At 34.8% G+C, this 17427-nt stretch overlaps 1 protein-coding gene across 1 annotated transcript in view; it reads left to right on the top strand.

Moving 5' to 3' along the window:
* LOC126471255 (titin-like) overlaps positions 1–14728 on the top strand; it is a 164014-nt gene extending 149286 nt beyond the window's left edge. The window contains exons 39-40 of the mRNA XM_050099374.1: positions 2303–2381; positions 12432–14728. Coding sequence (XP_049955331.1) covers positions 2303–2381; positions 12432–12516 — 164 coding nt within the window. The 3' untranslated portion in view covers positions 12517–14728. The remainder of the gene's footprint in view (positions 1–2302; positions 2382–12431) is intronic.
* Positions 14729–17427: the final 2699 nt, after the last annotated feature.

Here is a 17427-nt window from a genome sequence, read left to right as displayed (position 1 = left end):
TTGCTATGTCTGTTGCATTCATATGTTATAATTTCTTTTTCTTAACATCTTTCATTGTGCTAATGTAGCTACAAATTGTTCATAGAAAATTGTTTAATGAACTAGTCATGTCCACAGGTGAGACTTGTGTCACTGGAAATTATACCTGTACTGGTGCAGTACTTGCACTGTTGTTACCCAGAAGTTCCAGCAATATGCTTTTCTGTAATTTCTTGTAATTCCTTTGTAGGTGTACCTGCAGATGGAGGCAAGAATCACGGATTGTTTTTCACTAACGCGTAATAATTTAACCCATGTGTCACATGTCTATTATGCCCCTGGCTCGTCTTATCTGGTAGCATGACTGTATTACCTGTAACATCATAAATGCACTTTACAGCACATTCTAATGAAAAAAAACACCAAAACATAATGATTATTTCTATCTTTAATACTGATCTGAACAATAACATTTTTTTCTTGAAACTTACCTCTCCATTTACTCTTCTAATCATACAATTTGAATGCATTTTTATTGTCAGTTTCCACTCATTGTGCTAGAACTCTTAGAAAATTAAATGCAAAGCTTTGAGAAACTAAATAATGGAGAGAGGCTTTGCATTCACATATTACCACAAAAGGAAATCCTGATTATACTTGTACAAAAAAGTACTATCACCTTTCTTCAAATGCAGTTCACACTCAATTCCATAAATATCCACTACAATATCCAAAACAAATTAATGTCTGTTACTTACAGGTTCCAATTACATTACAGCTGTTGTTCATAGAGTTATTGCTCATGTCATTTTGTTCATATTCTATGCAGTATTTATCAAGAATCTGCCAAAATGGGATTTGATTTGTCTTAATACTATGAGTCTTAATATACTTAATTATACATTAAATGTATTAGGCAAACCAAAGTGAGACATCCACTGGGAAATGTACTGGTTCCATGTAAACATAATCTTTAGCTTTGTTTATAAGATGAACTTTTACTTCATGGCAGCATAGTGCAGAGATGATCTAGATCACAATATAACTCTGAGAGACTAAGACTAAGATTATATGTCTCTGTGGAGGAGGGGGATAGGAAGGAGGGGGGCAGAGGGGATGGAGACATGAGGTACAAAAGCTGATACTTTGAGTGGTTACTTAAAACAATCTGCCAAATTCCAGTCAGCAAGTAGGCTATGAACCAATCACAAACTTCGTATTTTTTAGTCATTACATCATAGTAAAATACTGAAAACTGACATCATGGGACTGACACCTCAAAATAAAAATTATAATTTGCCAAACTTTTTGAGATTCCTTGACAAAATACAGGAAATAAGCGTATTTTTGACAGAGAAAAATGTGGGTAGTAGAAATTAAATTACTCTGTACAAGTAGTAACTAGGGAAGGATAAAATTCAGCATGGACAGAAAAGGTTGAGACCTGGCATCAAAGTACATATATCATTAAGTAATACATTTTAGTAAGGAAAAAAGAGAAGTTGGAATATGATTTTTAATAAACTTTTTTTGCATCTGAGGTGATTAAGAAAGTTTAACATACAAAAAAGGGAATGAAAGGTGGCATGGGGGAGGGGGAAAATGTACTGTGATCTTGTTGAAAGTTTCCTGCAATACATCTGTACTTATGTAGAGAAAAAACTTATTTTGAGATGGCCAGAATAGACACATAGAGTTTGAACCTAAAAGACATTCTGCATAAAACAAAGGGATGTTCAAGCTGATGGCCTAGAAAAATGTTGATTGAGAAACTTCTTAGTCAAACATAAAGAAGAGGCCTGAGACAGGAAGGTGTAAGCCTACAGTAAATCAATTGTTTATTTGATTTATACAAAATGTGTAGCTTTTGCATAGATAGTTGTTTAAGGGTAAAAAAGAAAGTAATCAGACAATTGCTAATTGACCAAGGAATTTGTGGAGATGAATACATAAAACAGTTCCTTTTCTCATTTAAACATAAATTTAGATCTACACCATATTTTAGAAGAAATAAAAAAGAAGACTATCCATTTACTTTCAGGACTTTCTATTGGGGTGATATTTATTTATTTTTTCGGAAAAAGAAATTCAGTGTGCTGTTACTATAGTGGTATTCCTGATTATCTCTTATACTTGTGCTATACAGGTCTTAAAGTTGCCACCATCTGCAACTTGTGTATCTTACAATGAAGCGTATATAATATTGCATTAAATTTACAGTCTTTTGAAGAATCATGTTTTGTGAATTTTTATTATATAAAACAAAGTCTCACAAAATTCTGCAAGAAAAAAATAAAAACATTATATATTGACTTATTTACAGATGAGCAGGAAGATGAGTCTCTTGCCCAATCAGGAACATCCCAGGGAGAATGCCCTAGCAGGGAAATGCAAGATGCTGGGTAAGACTTCCTATATTGATACACTACAATTAAATGTGTGAATTCACTATCACATACATAATGATTTACAAACAATGGAATGAAAGAGAACCACTCACAATATAGAGGAAGTGGTGAATGATAGATATGTACATAAACCAGAAAATGAACATTGTAATTTGACTTTTAAACTTTCTTTTTCTCGATCCAAAGATCTGATGTTTACCTATATATCAGTGAAATTAAGTGTACACTTGGAGTGTCATATTCACACTTCATTGTTCCAAAGAGAAAACCAAGTTAAAGTTGCACAAGAATTGTGGTCTTCTATTAAAAATTTACGGCGCTGCAGTCACCAAAACATTGCTTGCTTTGCAAAGAATTATCCTATTGTAAATAGTATCCTTTTGACCAGTGAAGTAGTTCACCTGATATGTTATGAAATGGCAGAGATCGGGGGGGGGGGGGGGGGGGGCAGAAGGGCAGCTAAACGAGGTACATGGTATCTGAACCATTGTATTTTCACCCCATACACAAGTCATTACCTGAAATGAAAGAATTGGGTCTTAAACATCATACCTTTAAATTTTCACACTGAAGCTGTATTGAGCCACAAATATGTTTAATATATTTTATGTCAAAGAAGACAGCCAAAGCAGTAAAATTTCATTTGCAGCCCACACACCCATTAGTTAAAATCATTAACAAAGTATTTTTATCATTATTTTTAATTCTGTAGATCAGCTAAGTATTGGTATTAAAACAGTCAAAAATCCAGCATGTGGTTAAGCACTAGTATTATCTTGACATATGTAATGGGCATATTGAAATATGAAATAAGGCTAAGAAAAAAATGACAAGAAGTTGAGATTATACAGGGTTATTCTAAATGATGGACCCATTTTCAAAACTTCGTCTTTATTCAAGTACAAATCCTAAATAAACAAGCTTTATACCAATGAAAAAAGGAAGTTTCAAAGTTTTTTTTTCATAATGTTTGATATCAATTTAACAAATTTAATAAGTTGTAATTAATTAGTTTTTAATAATTATTTAATAATTAGAAATTTAATAAATGTTCAATGTGGCCACCGTTGGTTTATGGAAAACATCAACATGATAGCCAAACTCATCCCACACACGCAAAAGCATATCTGCCATTACTGAGTGCATGGCAGCAGTGATCCAGTTCCACAGATCATAAACAGCTTCCTTCACATGACCCCATAAGAAATACTCACAGAGTGTGAGATCAGGAGATCTCAATGGCCAGAATTGCAGAGCCAAATCCTCAGATCTCCTGTGACCGACCAGCATTGAGGAAGGGAGTCATTTAAGAAGCCTCATACATCACAGTGCCGATGGGGCGAAGCTCCATCCTATTGGAAAATGAAGTACTGGGGATCTTCCATAACTTGAGGGAACAGCCATTGTTCCAACACGTCCAGGTACATGATTCCCGTTACAGGTGTTTCTCCAAAGAAAAATGGTCCATATGGTCCATCAGCTTTTGTACAGGATACGGCATGGAGCACGTTGATCTTCAGTGAGTCTCTTTCATGTTTCAATGGTGAATGTGGATTTTCCAAAGCCCATGTGCGAACATTGTGTCTGTTGACTAAAAATTACATGCTGTAGTAATGCGTCATCCTCCATCTTAGCTAGCACATAACCACAAAATGCGAGATGCCTCTCTTTGTCATTGGGGTTGAGAGCCTGCACAAGTTGTAATCAGTAGGGCTTGTACAGCAAACATCTTCTCAGAACTTTGCATATGGTTGGTTGGGATGTTCCAAGTTCTCAACTGGCTCTGTTGGTAGACTTACAGGGAATGCACACAAAACATTCTTGAATCCATCGGACATCATCCTCTGACACATGCAGTCAGAAACATCAATACACAGCTGTGCACGTCTAAGCATATTCAGATACACCCGACAAAGTTTGGTTACTGATGGTGGAAACTTCGCAGCTGATACTGTCTTTCAGTTCCTGTATTGTGGGTGGATTTGCTTCATGGACCTTGCTCTTCAAGTGTCCCCACAGGAAAAAAAATCACATGTTAAATTCGATGAACTTGGTGGCCATAAATATTTGCTGACAGTTCATTCCTCAGTGAAGACAATTGTCCCAGGGCTACCTAACATGTGTAGCATGTTGCTCCATCTCGCTGCAAGAAGCAGTGTTGTCTTTCATGTACAGTGAGTTGAGCAAAAAATGTGTCAAAAATTTCAATATATACAACCGTTTTTAGGGTAGTGTCAAAAAAATGTCGCTCTAATGATGCGCTTTCCTGTTACACTGCAACATATCCAGATTTTTTTCATTGTGGAGTGGTTGCTGACACATTATATTAGGGTTCTCTGCTGCCCACTATCTTATGTTCAGTGAATTCTCGTGACCAGAAAGGTGAAACGATGCTTCGTCACTCATGATGTAATGGAAGGGTCTAACAAACCATCACTGATGTTATCCAAAAGCCATGTACAGTAATCTATACATTTCTGACTGTCATTCTCCCATAAGTGCTGCACAACCATCACATTATATGGCTTCAAACTGAGACTTTTCAATATCCGCTACGTTCGTGCGTCTGTTGCACCAATTTACATGTAGACATATTTGGATTCTGAATAATTCTCCAGTGAATGTCTGCAATAACTTTTGGTGTCTGCACTGAAGGAATTCTTTGTCGTTTTGCATTTTGCACAGATTCATAGGTGCACCAATTTTTATAGACTCTGTATTGTTCTCTTTGCTGGTATTTCTCTATCGGGATACTTGATCCCAAAAATTTTGTGAGTTTCCTTAATTTAACCTGTTTTCTTTATGCTTCCATAATTTCAATTCTTTCTTCAATCAAGAAATTCATTTTACAGGTCGCTAAGAGAAATGTCTAAGTTAACTGATTAAATAAACTGAAATGCTGACACAAATGGTAACAGCTGATTATTTCCTAAAACTGTCCATTGTTGTAGCTGCTTACTCTGTTTCATAAGTCGAAATATTGTATTCACATTCAAAGGGGTGAAGGGCTGCTTTTAACTGTGCCACCCTATACGTCATGTAATGCAATAGCATATGTTCTTCAATTCATAGTCCTATACGTGCAACAGTAGTGAAAGAAGTGAAGGTACTTCAGTGGTGACAATGTCCAATTTGTGAGACATGTATGTTGTTTCCAGTGCTTTACTACCCAGTTTAGAATAGTATCACATGTACATGTGCATAAAATCAGAATTTATGGAAAATTGTTGAAACAGAATGCAAAGGAATGAAAATTCTGATTTTAATGTATAACACAAGGATAGAATGGATGCTGGTGGTGGAGGCATGTTTTTAGTCCTAAATATTAAGATAACATCTAGTGAGGTTAGTACAAGTGTGAAATAATTTGGAGGAAGATAAACATGAAAGGTGTATCAAACATGATAATAAGGTGCTCTTATAGACCCCTACCTCAAGTGCTGTAGTGATGGAACTTTTCAGTGAAAACTTAATGGACACCATGCACAAATTTCCTGGTCATATTTTAGTATTAGGGGGAGATTTCAATTAACTGGGAGACGCAAGTAAGTAAGGCAGTTGGTAGTTACAGGGACTCATCCAATATTGTTGTAAATAACTTATCTGAAAATTACCTTCAGCAGTGAATTGGAGAACTGCCTCCTGAGGTAACATCTGAGATCTCCTGGTTGCAAAAAATCCTAACTTTTCAATTCAGTTAACATAGAGCTCAGAATCAGTATTTATAATACCACTGCAGCATCACTAATGGAAGGTTTTGCTAAGAATGCAGATGTTTCTGCTTAGCAAGAGCAACTAGAAATGGATTTCTGATTACCTGAGCAGACAAATACGAAGCTTTCATCTCTGAGACTGAAGAAATTGAGTATAAATGGACTTCCAAGAGTAATGTATGGTATGTGTAGACATATTTGTGCTGAGCAAAGTTGTGAGGTAAGGGAATGAGCAATGTGTTTCAACAGACTCACTGGAAAGCTGCTCTGAAAACAGAGGGAGCTTTACCATTGCTTTAAATATACAAAGCCTGTTAGATAAACAGAATCTTAATGAAGTCAAAATGAGAGTAAGGAGAACCAGTCTTGAAGTGTCCAATAAATTCAAAAGAAAATTCTGTATCAATCTGACAGAAAATCTTAAGAAGTTTTGTTATGGGGAATAGAGGCTATTTCTTTACAATTTTTATCCACTCAACTATGTTTATTGCTTTTATTAGATTGTATTCAGCTGTTTATTGTTTTTATTAGACTGCTCAAGACAGACTCAGTGTTATGGTTACCACACCAGAGGATGCTGATGTACATTAATCATCACGATAAAGGATGACAGCCAAAAACAGTTGCAGGATAAAAATTTATTGAAATTCTTGACCAAGGTTTCGGTACATATAAATATACCTTCATCAGAAGTAAAAAATCTAAAATTACATCATGTAATGGAGATTAATAAAACAATTGTGCCAAAGGCATCGTCAATAATTTGGCACAATTGTTTTATTAATCTCCATTGCATGATGTAATTTTAGATTTTTTACTTCTGATGAAGGTATATTTATATGTACCGAAACCTTGGTCAAGAATTTTAATAAATTTTTATCCTGCAACTGTTTTTGGCTGTCATCCTTTATCGTGAAGAATTTCAACAGTTGCTGTTGCAGCCATGTTTAAAATCTTGTACATTAATCAGGTATACTTGTGCTGCTGAAGTGCTTGAAGAAGAAGTTGTAGCTTCTTCAAAATTGATAGAAAATGTATAAAAATAATAACTGCAGATGTGTTGACAAGAAATAGTATGAGAATAGCTCTCCTTTCTCATAACCTAATATTTAACAATTTATTTTTTCTATTTTTACAGTGTGAACAAAGAAATTAGGAAGTTTTGGTCTTACATTAAGTCAGTAAATAGATCAAAGCAATCTGTCTAATCACTCAGTGACCATACTGGCACCAAAATGGAGTAGAAAGCTGAAATCCTTTAATTCAATTTTTTGTAATTGTTATGCTGGTGAAGATTTTACTGTAGTTCTTCTTTCAATTGTCTACATTTGGAAGACAGTATTTTCTGACTGTGACAGATATTTGGGATGCTAGCCTCTTGCCAATAAAACTTTACTTTCTGTAGGCTGATAGCCTATTTTTATTTTTTTTATTTTCATATGATCCTTTGTGTCAGATTTCATTTTAGCATTTGGCATATGGGGTCTACCGACAGATGGTCAAATGCCACATGAGCTAGAAAAAGAATGTAAAATCTGCAGTAGTGAAACACCAAGAACAATATGAACAGGATATAGATTTTAATAACAGCCCAGGAAACAGCTGAAATCTCCAAGAACAAATGCAGTTTCAGAGGGTGCAACTGCTGCAGCCTTGTGACACCGTTTGTGACAGCTTTCTGCTGCTTGAGGATATTGGAAGACTCCAGGAGGAGGATCCTGTGGTGGGAACAAAAATTGAGTTTTGGAAAAGTTTGAAGATGAATATGATATGGCCGAACAATTCACAAGATTTTACCTTCAGTGACAACGGCCACAGTCAGAGAAATGAAGCCCACACCAGATGTTTCATGTGGGAGTATTGGCAAAGGTAAAATATGATCTGCAGAGCTGACCAGTGGTCATATAACTGAAACTGAAAGTGCCTTATAAAGTGAATAATACTCTTCACTACAAAAATATTAAATTATAAATAAGTGGTTCCTATGCTGTATAACTACTACAGCAAAACACTTTGTTAAGTTTATGCTTACCAGAGAAGATACGCAATTTGTTCTGAGTCTTGAGACCTCATCTGATTAAGAACCAAATACCTAAGAGTCAAAGAAAAAGTGTGCGGATAGTAAATTCACATATTATGCAAATGACTGGTACAGATTGTTTCACATTATCTCTACACTGTGAGACTTCCTCTGCAATAACAGTTATGGAATTGCAGTGCCAGATGTTAGTTGATACTGATCTCAGCAGTGGCAAAAATTTAAATAAACAGTGTTCGACAGCAAATGACAGATTCATTTCCTAAGTACAAAATTGTTCACAGAGAGCCTTCCAATGCAAATTCTACTGCAATTCTACATCTACATGTGTATTTTCCATGCTGCCTTACAGTGTGTGGTAAAAGGTTCTTCACAAACCACTGTAACTTAGGGCCTTCAAATGAAACTGTATTAATTATGCAAATGAGAAGACTGAAGAACTTTGCCCTCATTCTGTAAGATTAGCCTTTGTTACTAGAGTAACTAACCATATGAGCACACTCCTTCACAAGAATGATATAAGGCCCATTCATTATCAAGTGCTCTTGATAAATCCACTACATCCTTTCAGTATAAATGGCCCCTCCCTGTTCTGTCCTGATTATTACACATCTTTTTCTGGACATCAGTTGACCACACCTTCATGCTCCATCACTTTTGTTACCCTACATTCCTTTTTTATTGGTAGTTATCTGTATGTCTTTGTGTAATCTCACGAAATAATACTACTGCTGTTGCATTTTTCGTTACTGCTATGCCTAACAATGTATTTGTTCTTCCTGATTATGTTCCCTCACAACAAACTTCTTCTTCTTCTTCTTCTGCTTGTTTATTCTCTTCCCTCTGTATGCTTCTTTTGTCACTTTAAACTGGAAAATGGTATAGTCATTTCTATTTTTTACAGATTGATATTATATTAACACTAATATTTTATTATTATTGTTGCTGTTATTCGTCTTTTATATTTTTATTATATTACTGTACTGCATACTTCTAATTTCAGTGCAAGTATATATTTTTCCCCAACGACTTCTCACGTTATGGCACATGTTTGCTGTTTTAATTACACTTTGATTCTCTTGCCTGTCAGTTAACTTTAAAAAAGTAACAATAGGCTTTAACAGTCTATTGATGATGTCATTAGAAATGAACCACATGCTCATATCAAAGGAACCACCCTGGCATCCACCTTAAGCAGTTAAGGAAACCATGGAAAACCTAAATTAGTGTGATGGAAGAGCCTTCAGGAGTTTGTATGTTGTTATTTTCTCATGTAATGTTATACCACTTGTAATGCATTGCTTTAAAATCTCAAACACATGATTTAATTACAAATGTGTCTCATGGCTATAGCAAACATTTACATTCTTTTTCACTAAAAAATTGGGACGGTCAGATGCAACTGGGGGTGTATAGTGGATGATGACTGCCTGAGAAGGCAATGAAAAATGAAAGATCATGAAGGAACAGAAAAGCACAGAAGATGAATAAGGAAGATTGAGAATATAATTGAAAAAGATTGAGACAGGAAGAGAAACGAGAAAATACTAATAATAGTTGTGTTTGGAAGCTACTAGTGGTCCACCCCAACTTCACATGGGTAACCTTAAGTATCCATGGTCAGACAGTTTGTTCGACTTAACAGTAATAAATGTTATGCACAAACCTTTTTTATGAATCAGCCTTTCTGTTTGTTAGAACCATACCAGAATCCCTACTTTAGTACCTGTGATTACCCTCCACATACAGACAGAAAAACATGGGGGGAAGGGGGAGCTTCAATTTAGTAATATGTATAAATGACATAACAATGACAAGCCTCTGATGAGAAATGAGAAATTCTCCAACAGACATGCTTAGTATGATGGTCGACTATTTGTAATCCATTGTACCATTTCAGTTATTTAAGAAAAAGGTGTTGTACTGTTAGTATTCCAATGGTTGTAAAGAACAGTTTTCTTTGAAAGTAATCAATGATAATGTTTCATCAGGGTTATTATGCTCTCTGTAAGAGATGTTGATGTTCATCTCTTCTTTTTAGAACTGAAAACGTCTGCTATAGTTCCCTCCCCAAAACATATTCAGTCAGATATTTGTCATCCATAAGCTGTTTCCTTTTCTATCTCACTTTTTGTGAGGACCATTGATGTGACATAAATAGATGCTAATTATCGTTCAGTGAGGAAGGTACAACATCAGCTAGGCTGGCATATGGACTCTGTCCATATACCTACCAAACTTGCTGTGGCTGGTCGAGTCTCCGTTGCTTCTGCCCTAGAGGTCAATAATATTTCATACCAAGAGGCTGGTCAAAAAAGAAGGATGAGCAGTTTTTAACATTAAATTGATGACAAAGTGACTAGCGATGTTGCACAAACTGGTATTGGTGAAGGATATGGCAGGAAATTGACATTGCTTTTTTAACAGACCATTGTGACATTTACCCTATATTAGTAAAAGTTTTGGAAAATCTAAAAAGTGAATCTAGTTATGGTGTTCTATAGGCTTGTCTTTAATGCTGGAATAAGAATGTATGCAACCCATGAACTATTTATGGATAAATGTTATAGCAATAATTCTGATGTGCTGCAGCTTCTTCTGTCCATGAGAATGTGGGGTAAGTTTACAAGGAATGCTCTGCAGTGAAACTTACCACAGATTCTCAGTAATCTTTGAGTAAAGTTATTGAACAGGCCAGAGTAAGTGTTTAAGTTCATGATCATCAACTAATATGTGAACACAGCTAGCAGTACAAATTGGTAAATTGTTGTCCTTAAAGATAGAACCCTACATGGGCAATAAGAATATATGGACTACAGAAGGCATTAGGTTATCTAAACTGTCCTTACAATATAGCCCATAGTTCGTCCTTAGAAAGTAACTGAAATATTAAGGAAATACCACAAAACTCAGTCTCACATCATCACAGAGGCCTATTATACTAATAACTCAAAGTAAGCTGTCTGAAACAGGATTTTTCAAACATCTGCATACCTTGATTATACAAAACAAAGTGAAGAATGAGTCAGTGGTTAAAATCACACTTTTATCCTAATTGGTTCATATTGCTAACATTTTGAACCTTTGCTTATTGCCAACAAATTCTTTGTGCTTATTACCAATGAATTATTTGTGGTATCGAAGTACCAATGTCCTTTTTAGACATCTTGTATTGGAAGCTGACTGCAGAAACTCTTTGTCTGAACACTTTGTTGGATTACTGACATCAACAGTGGTGCAATAACTACACTTTTTGTGACAATCATTTTCTGTACTCATCAGTTTTATTCACAGATGACTGGTTTACATCCATGTAAGTCCTTTGTTGCTGTGTTACCGAAAGTTATTTATGCCATCATCATCTTAGAAGCTGTTGCTCTTTATGCAGATAATAAACTTGATACACAAATACAGTCTTTGTACATTTACTCCAATTAACTACATTCCAACAATCTTCCTTTATTGAGAGCCAAAGTGTCCCGTTTTTATCACCCAAAGCACCCATATTCCACAACACATAATATTTTTCAGATAGTAACAATAGTCATTTGTGAATTACAATTGCCACTACATTGGAAGAAGTTATTCTGAAGTACCACACTTAAGATTTCTTTAAAACAGCACACACTTTTTTCTTCAGCCACTTTTTATTTCCTTGATAAATTGGCACAGTGGGGTTGAACAAGATACTGCCTTTGTTGCATGCATACATGCACGTATCTCATTACTAGTATATGCATTGACAAGTCATCCATTTATATATACAACTTTTTGTTGTGTCAGTAGTCTTTGTAACTTTTTATAGCACTATCTTAATGAAAAAATGTTACATGTATGTTAATATATATGAATCGGTGTTCACTTCGAAATTGAATTTCAAAGAAAATGTGTTCTTTTGCAACATATGCTGCAATGAAATTAAAGCATGTAAGAACATGGACATTTTATATTCTGGGGGTATGATACTGAAACCATACACTTGCATGGGTAGAAATATAGTTTTGTGGAGAGATTGGGGAAATAACATGTAATGAGAAAGTTCAATATAGTAACTGAGATTTGACTAACACCATCCATTTTGAACTAGAGCTGTGGAAATAAAACTGAGATCAATTTTTCTTGCAGTCAAAGTCTATTGTAGATCTAAATCTATTATTTGATGTCCATTTACTTCACGATTTCTGGGGAAAAAAATCGAAGAAGTTGTAGCAGAATTGTTATATCCATAAGTCTTAGTTGCATTCATTAATAAATCCTAAAAAAACAATACATTTTTCTGTTTTTCTTTCCCAGTGACAGAACATCAACACCAACCATCTCATCATCAGCACCAGAAGCTGACAAGAAAGATATTACTGACGACAAAAGAACACAGTGAAAGTGAAGACGATTACTGTGGAAATAACATTGATCTCTATCATAAGTGGCAGAAATGTGTGTCAGATAAAATGAAAATGCACAGCATTTTCCTGACATCACTTATAATCTCACTTTAGATGAAACACATAAAACAATAAACTTCATGCATTTTTCATAATAAAATTATTAACTATATGGAACTGCTTCTGTGTATTACTTCATATCTGTATCTACACAGAGGACATTAAACAACAACACTCTGTTCATACAATAATTTTTAATATTTCTGTGTCCGATTTACTGTTTGTGATGTAACAGCTAGTGACAATTATTGTCACTGAAACTGAGAGGCCCAGTGAAAATAATATGTAAATGAATATATTTTAGACACTATCTTTGTGTCAAATGGTACTTTTTATACCTAGAAGTTTCTCTCTGTCAAATTCTTTGTTGTTGCAATATTCATACAGAGACTGCATTAATATAATTTCCTCTGTCTTTGTTGTTGTAACATACAACCTCATCCTCAGATTCAAACTGGATACTATGTTAATAGTTTTGCATAGTGTATCTCAAATCCTTTGATGCTTCAATGTGGTAAAGTGAAAAAACTAAAACATGAAAAGGCAGTTTATTCATGTCACAAAAAACTTGATATTACCAGTTATTCATATCATGAAACAATTGTTACTCTGACAATTTTCTTCATTTGTGAGATTTCAAATGAATTAAGCAAAAATGTAATATGGCCTGCCAATTCATAATGCCAATTCATTGTGAGATAAAAACGATTCTGAACCTGCAAAGTGCTTTACAAAGAAAGTGGAAGAACTTTTATCAGTATAAGGTTATTGTCATTGTGAATATGTTCTTAGACTTATGAGCACACCACTCACCTAAGCAGAATGGAGGAATGTGAAGTTATACAAACGATATGTAATATTTGACTACAAATAATTCAAGTTCAGGTTTAGAACTGAAGAAATTTGCACCAGTACAAGCTATTACAGTACCATAATATGTTCATAAACATATGGTTTTGTAGTTGACAAAATATTATGAGATTGCTCAAGAAAGTTTGAACAACACTATAAAAAATAAATATATAAAAATAAAATTCTGCAGACATAATTTTAATGCTGCATTCGTATGTAAAAATTACCAACTTTTCAGGATGCAATTTTATATTTTATGAAGCAATAAAATGCTTAAATGTTTGCTCAGTGGGCTAATGCGAATGGAAATAAATCATAAATCAAGTACAGCTACTAACTAAAATCTCTTTGTAGGCTGGTGGAAATACTGCCAAGTACTGAACTATTCCACTTGCTAAATTACTAAGGAATTATTTATCAATTTTGCCTTCATATTTGTTGTGCTGTATCAGGCATGCCTGGGATATGTTGAAATTCTATAAATGTTGCAATTACAAGTTAACATTAAATACAATTATTAATGAATGTGTTAACAACAAGATTAAAATTTCAGTGTTATCTCCTAGAATAACTTCCAAACAAAATTTTTCATGTGTTTTAAATTTGCTTGTGATTACCCTGGAAAGTAACACGATCCATCTTATCAGCTTCACAATATGTGACATAATTCTCAGTGGTGTGGAAAATGGCAAAATGTAAAAAAGAAGTTCTATTGTGATATTAACTCATTCAATCATCTCTGTTGTGCTAATTTATGTTATTGTATGGGTCATGGTAACCTGCTTTATTTCTTTAGGCATAGAAAACACAGCAACAGTGGCTTTGGGACTCATCACTGAACGTTCATTGTCTTCTGATGTAAACCTATGAGTTGCAAGGGAAGCATTTATTCTGGATGATTTTAATGGTGTCAACTGGTATTAATATTTTTACCATAATCATTGTATACATTTGCTTAAATGGTAGTTTTTAGAAAACAGTTTAAAGATAAGAATGTCAACACATTTCAGAACTCATCCTGTTTGTTTCCCATATCCTAGCATGTTGTATGAAGGCTGCATTTTGAATTATTTAATAATTCATCAGATAGCAGTTAAGAAGAAAAGAACTGTTGTTATTTTTTAAAAGAAGAGTTTTCTTAGCTGAGAAATCTATGATGGACTGTGCTTTGTTTTCCAGTGATGCATGTTATTTCTACTAATGATGAAATTGTACTGAATGAACAGAATGTGATTACAGCTGATGTTTTTATTGGCTGAGAGTTTTGACAAGGAAATAAAGCTTACAGATATAATATTTCTTCATTTTAACTGAACAAAAACAACCCAACCCTTCTCACAATACATTTTAGAGAAGGCATAGATAGAATGGCGTTAACTAGTTAAGTGATTCATAAAAGGAACTGTAAGTTATTTATCCACAGAATATCACTTCTTCTAGTTTTCCTTAATTCAGACAGCTATGGCAGTTATACTCTTAACACAAACTGTAATTGCATTCAGGATTATACATTCAAGAAGGTTTAAATGTGATGTGGAAGTGGAAGGTATTAGTAGCATTAAATAAATAAAAGATGCCCATAGCGCATATTACACAATGCAATGTTGTTCTTTCCACATCGTAAAGCAGATATTAAACAATGGGGTACTGTTCTTTCCAAATCATAAACAGCTAACTAGCCAATGTAGTGTACACTCTCAGGCAGCCTGAACTGAAACACACAGTTTCTGTATATTTCATGATGGAGACTTACTCCAAGACATGTGTTCAATTTTATCTCACATATTTTATATCAAAAGGAGAACAGGACTAGGATGCTTCAAAGGAACCAACCAACTTCAGGTAACCCCATACAACATGGAGCAAGGGAAGAAAAACTGCTTAAATGCCTCTGTGTGTGCTTTAGTTAGTCTATTCAGGTCTTCGGGGTTCCTACATGAGCAATACATAGGGGGCTGAATGATATCTTCTCTTAATACTAGTTGCTTCTTGAAACTTGTGAGTAGTATTTTTCAGAATAATTTGCTTCTACCTTCAAGGGCTTGCTATTTCAGTTTTTTTAGCAAATCCGTATGGCTCTCCCCTGAGTCAAGTAAACCTGTGACCATTCATGCTGCCCATATTTGAATATGTTCAGTTTCCCCAGTTAGTCCAGTTTGGTATGGGTCTCACAGACTTGAACAATATTCTAAGATGGGATGCATAACGAGTGTCCTGTCAATCAACTAAAGTCTGACACTTGCTTTACCAATGACTGACTGTATGATCATTCCTTTCATATCCATGCAAAATGTTTCATCTTGTTTACTTACTGCTGCTGCAGTAATGAAAGAGCAACAGTGATAGATAAACATGGCAGGACACACTTTTTATGTGGATAGACTTGTCAGAAAGCATTCTGTTGAGGCACAATACATGGCTAGATAATTTTATTTACTTATTTATTTATGCATGTACTTTTATTGGCAAAATTTAAGTTGTTAGGCCATCTATGACATTTAAACATCCATTTTCTTTACTCTTTGCAGTTAATATTACAATGACCATAGAAGATGAGGTACCGTTGCAGTAATCCTAGAGTTGCCAAAATAATACAATAGTAATAATCTTCTTCCAGTAGAACAGAAATCGTGTTTCAAGGATTCATATAGATATATTAGTCCTCGATAAGCTAATACCTAAGAATGTGAAGCAACAGAGGTGAAATGTGACATGGTTAGATTACACAAAAACCATATGATAGAATACCACATGATTTGGTACTAAAATATCTTTAACTCCAGAAGAAAGTGCACTCAGAATTGTTAGAGTAATGTAAGTATAGCACGGAGCAATGGGACACCAGATTATACATAAATAATGGAAACAGCTGATGAAAAGCTCTCAGTTTTCCAGCCAGGTGGCAGTGTTGTGACACTGTGACATTTTGATGAATTACTTTGCCATAAGAATTAGTGTGGCATTTATTGAAACATCAGGTGTCTCAACACATCCATCCAGCTGGAAACCAGAGAGCTTTTCATCAGCAGTATACACAAGAAAAATCTACATTCCCAATATGTACAACAACATTTACAGTCATGATTATACACATAAAAATGGAATATTTTAAGGTTGTCCCCATTATTTTGCATTTGCCTATTTCCTCCTCCCAGACAACTAGGTATACACTCTTCCAGGTATAAGCTTGATGACAATCAGAAACTAATGTCATCTTTTTCATATTAATTACTTGGAAGAAACTTGCAAGAAATGGCAAGACCCTAAATGATATGCTAAGTATCATTAAAAGATTTGCTGATGACATTTGGATCTAGTTTGACAGTGACAGATGGATGGAATTAAGGGCGACTAAAAAGAAAATTGAGAAGACAGAGCATATTCACTTGTATAAAGATGATACCTGTATTTGAAACATAGAACCTTGTAAGATGTACAAGTATCTCAGTACAGAGGAAAATAATGAAACTGCAAAAGAAGCAGTGAAGAAATTGGTTTTCCAAGAATACTATAGGAGGGCAAAGTCAGTGCTAAGCACCAAATTCATCTTCAAGAACAAAATTATAACTATAGGATCACTGACAGCTCCAATGATTAAATGCAACTTTGGTCTGGTACACTGCACCTAACAAGAGATTTTGTCTGCAGACTATAATACATAAAAGTTGTGTTCTATACATGGTACAGAGGAAGCTACAGCTGATACTGAAACTTCCTGGCATATTAAAACTGTGTGCCAGACCCTGACTTGAATCTGAGACTTTTGCCTTTCACAGAAAAGTGTTCTACCAACAGATCTATCAAAATACGACTCCTGACGTGCTCTCACAGCTTTACTACCCCCAGTATGTCATCTCCTAGCTTCTTAACTTCACAGGAGTTCTCCTGCATACGTTGTGGCACTAGTGCTCCTGAAAGTTTTAATCAAACAGGAAATTTGAAATTGGTGCACGTACTTCTGCAGAGTGAAAATTCATTCATGAAAATCTCTTAGG

The sequence above is a fragment of the Schistocerca serialis genome, chromosome 3, assembly GCF_023864345.2.
Source record: "Schistocerca serialis cubense isolate TAMUIC-IGC-003099 chromosome 3, iqSchSeri2.2, whole genome shotgun sequence".
Taxonomy (NCBI): Eukaryota; Metazoa; Arthropoda; class Insecta; order Orthoptera; family Acrididae; genus Schistocerca; species Schistocerca serialis.
Note: the sequence above shows the minus strand (reverse complement) of the source record. Positions and strands in the feature narration are given on the sequence as shown.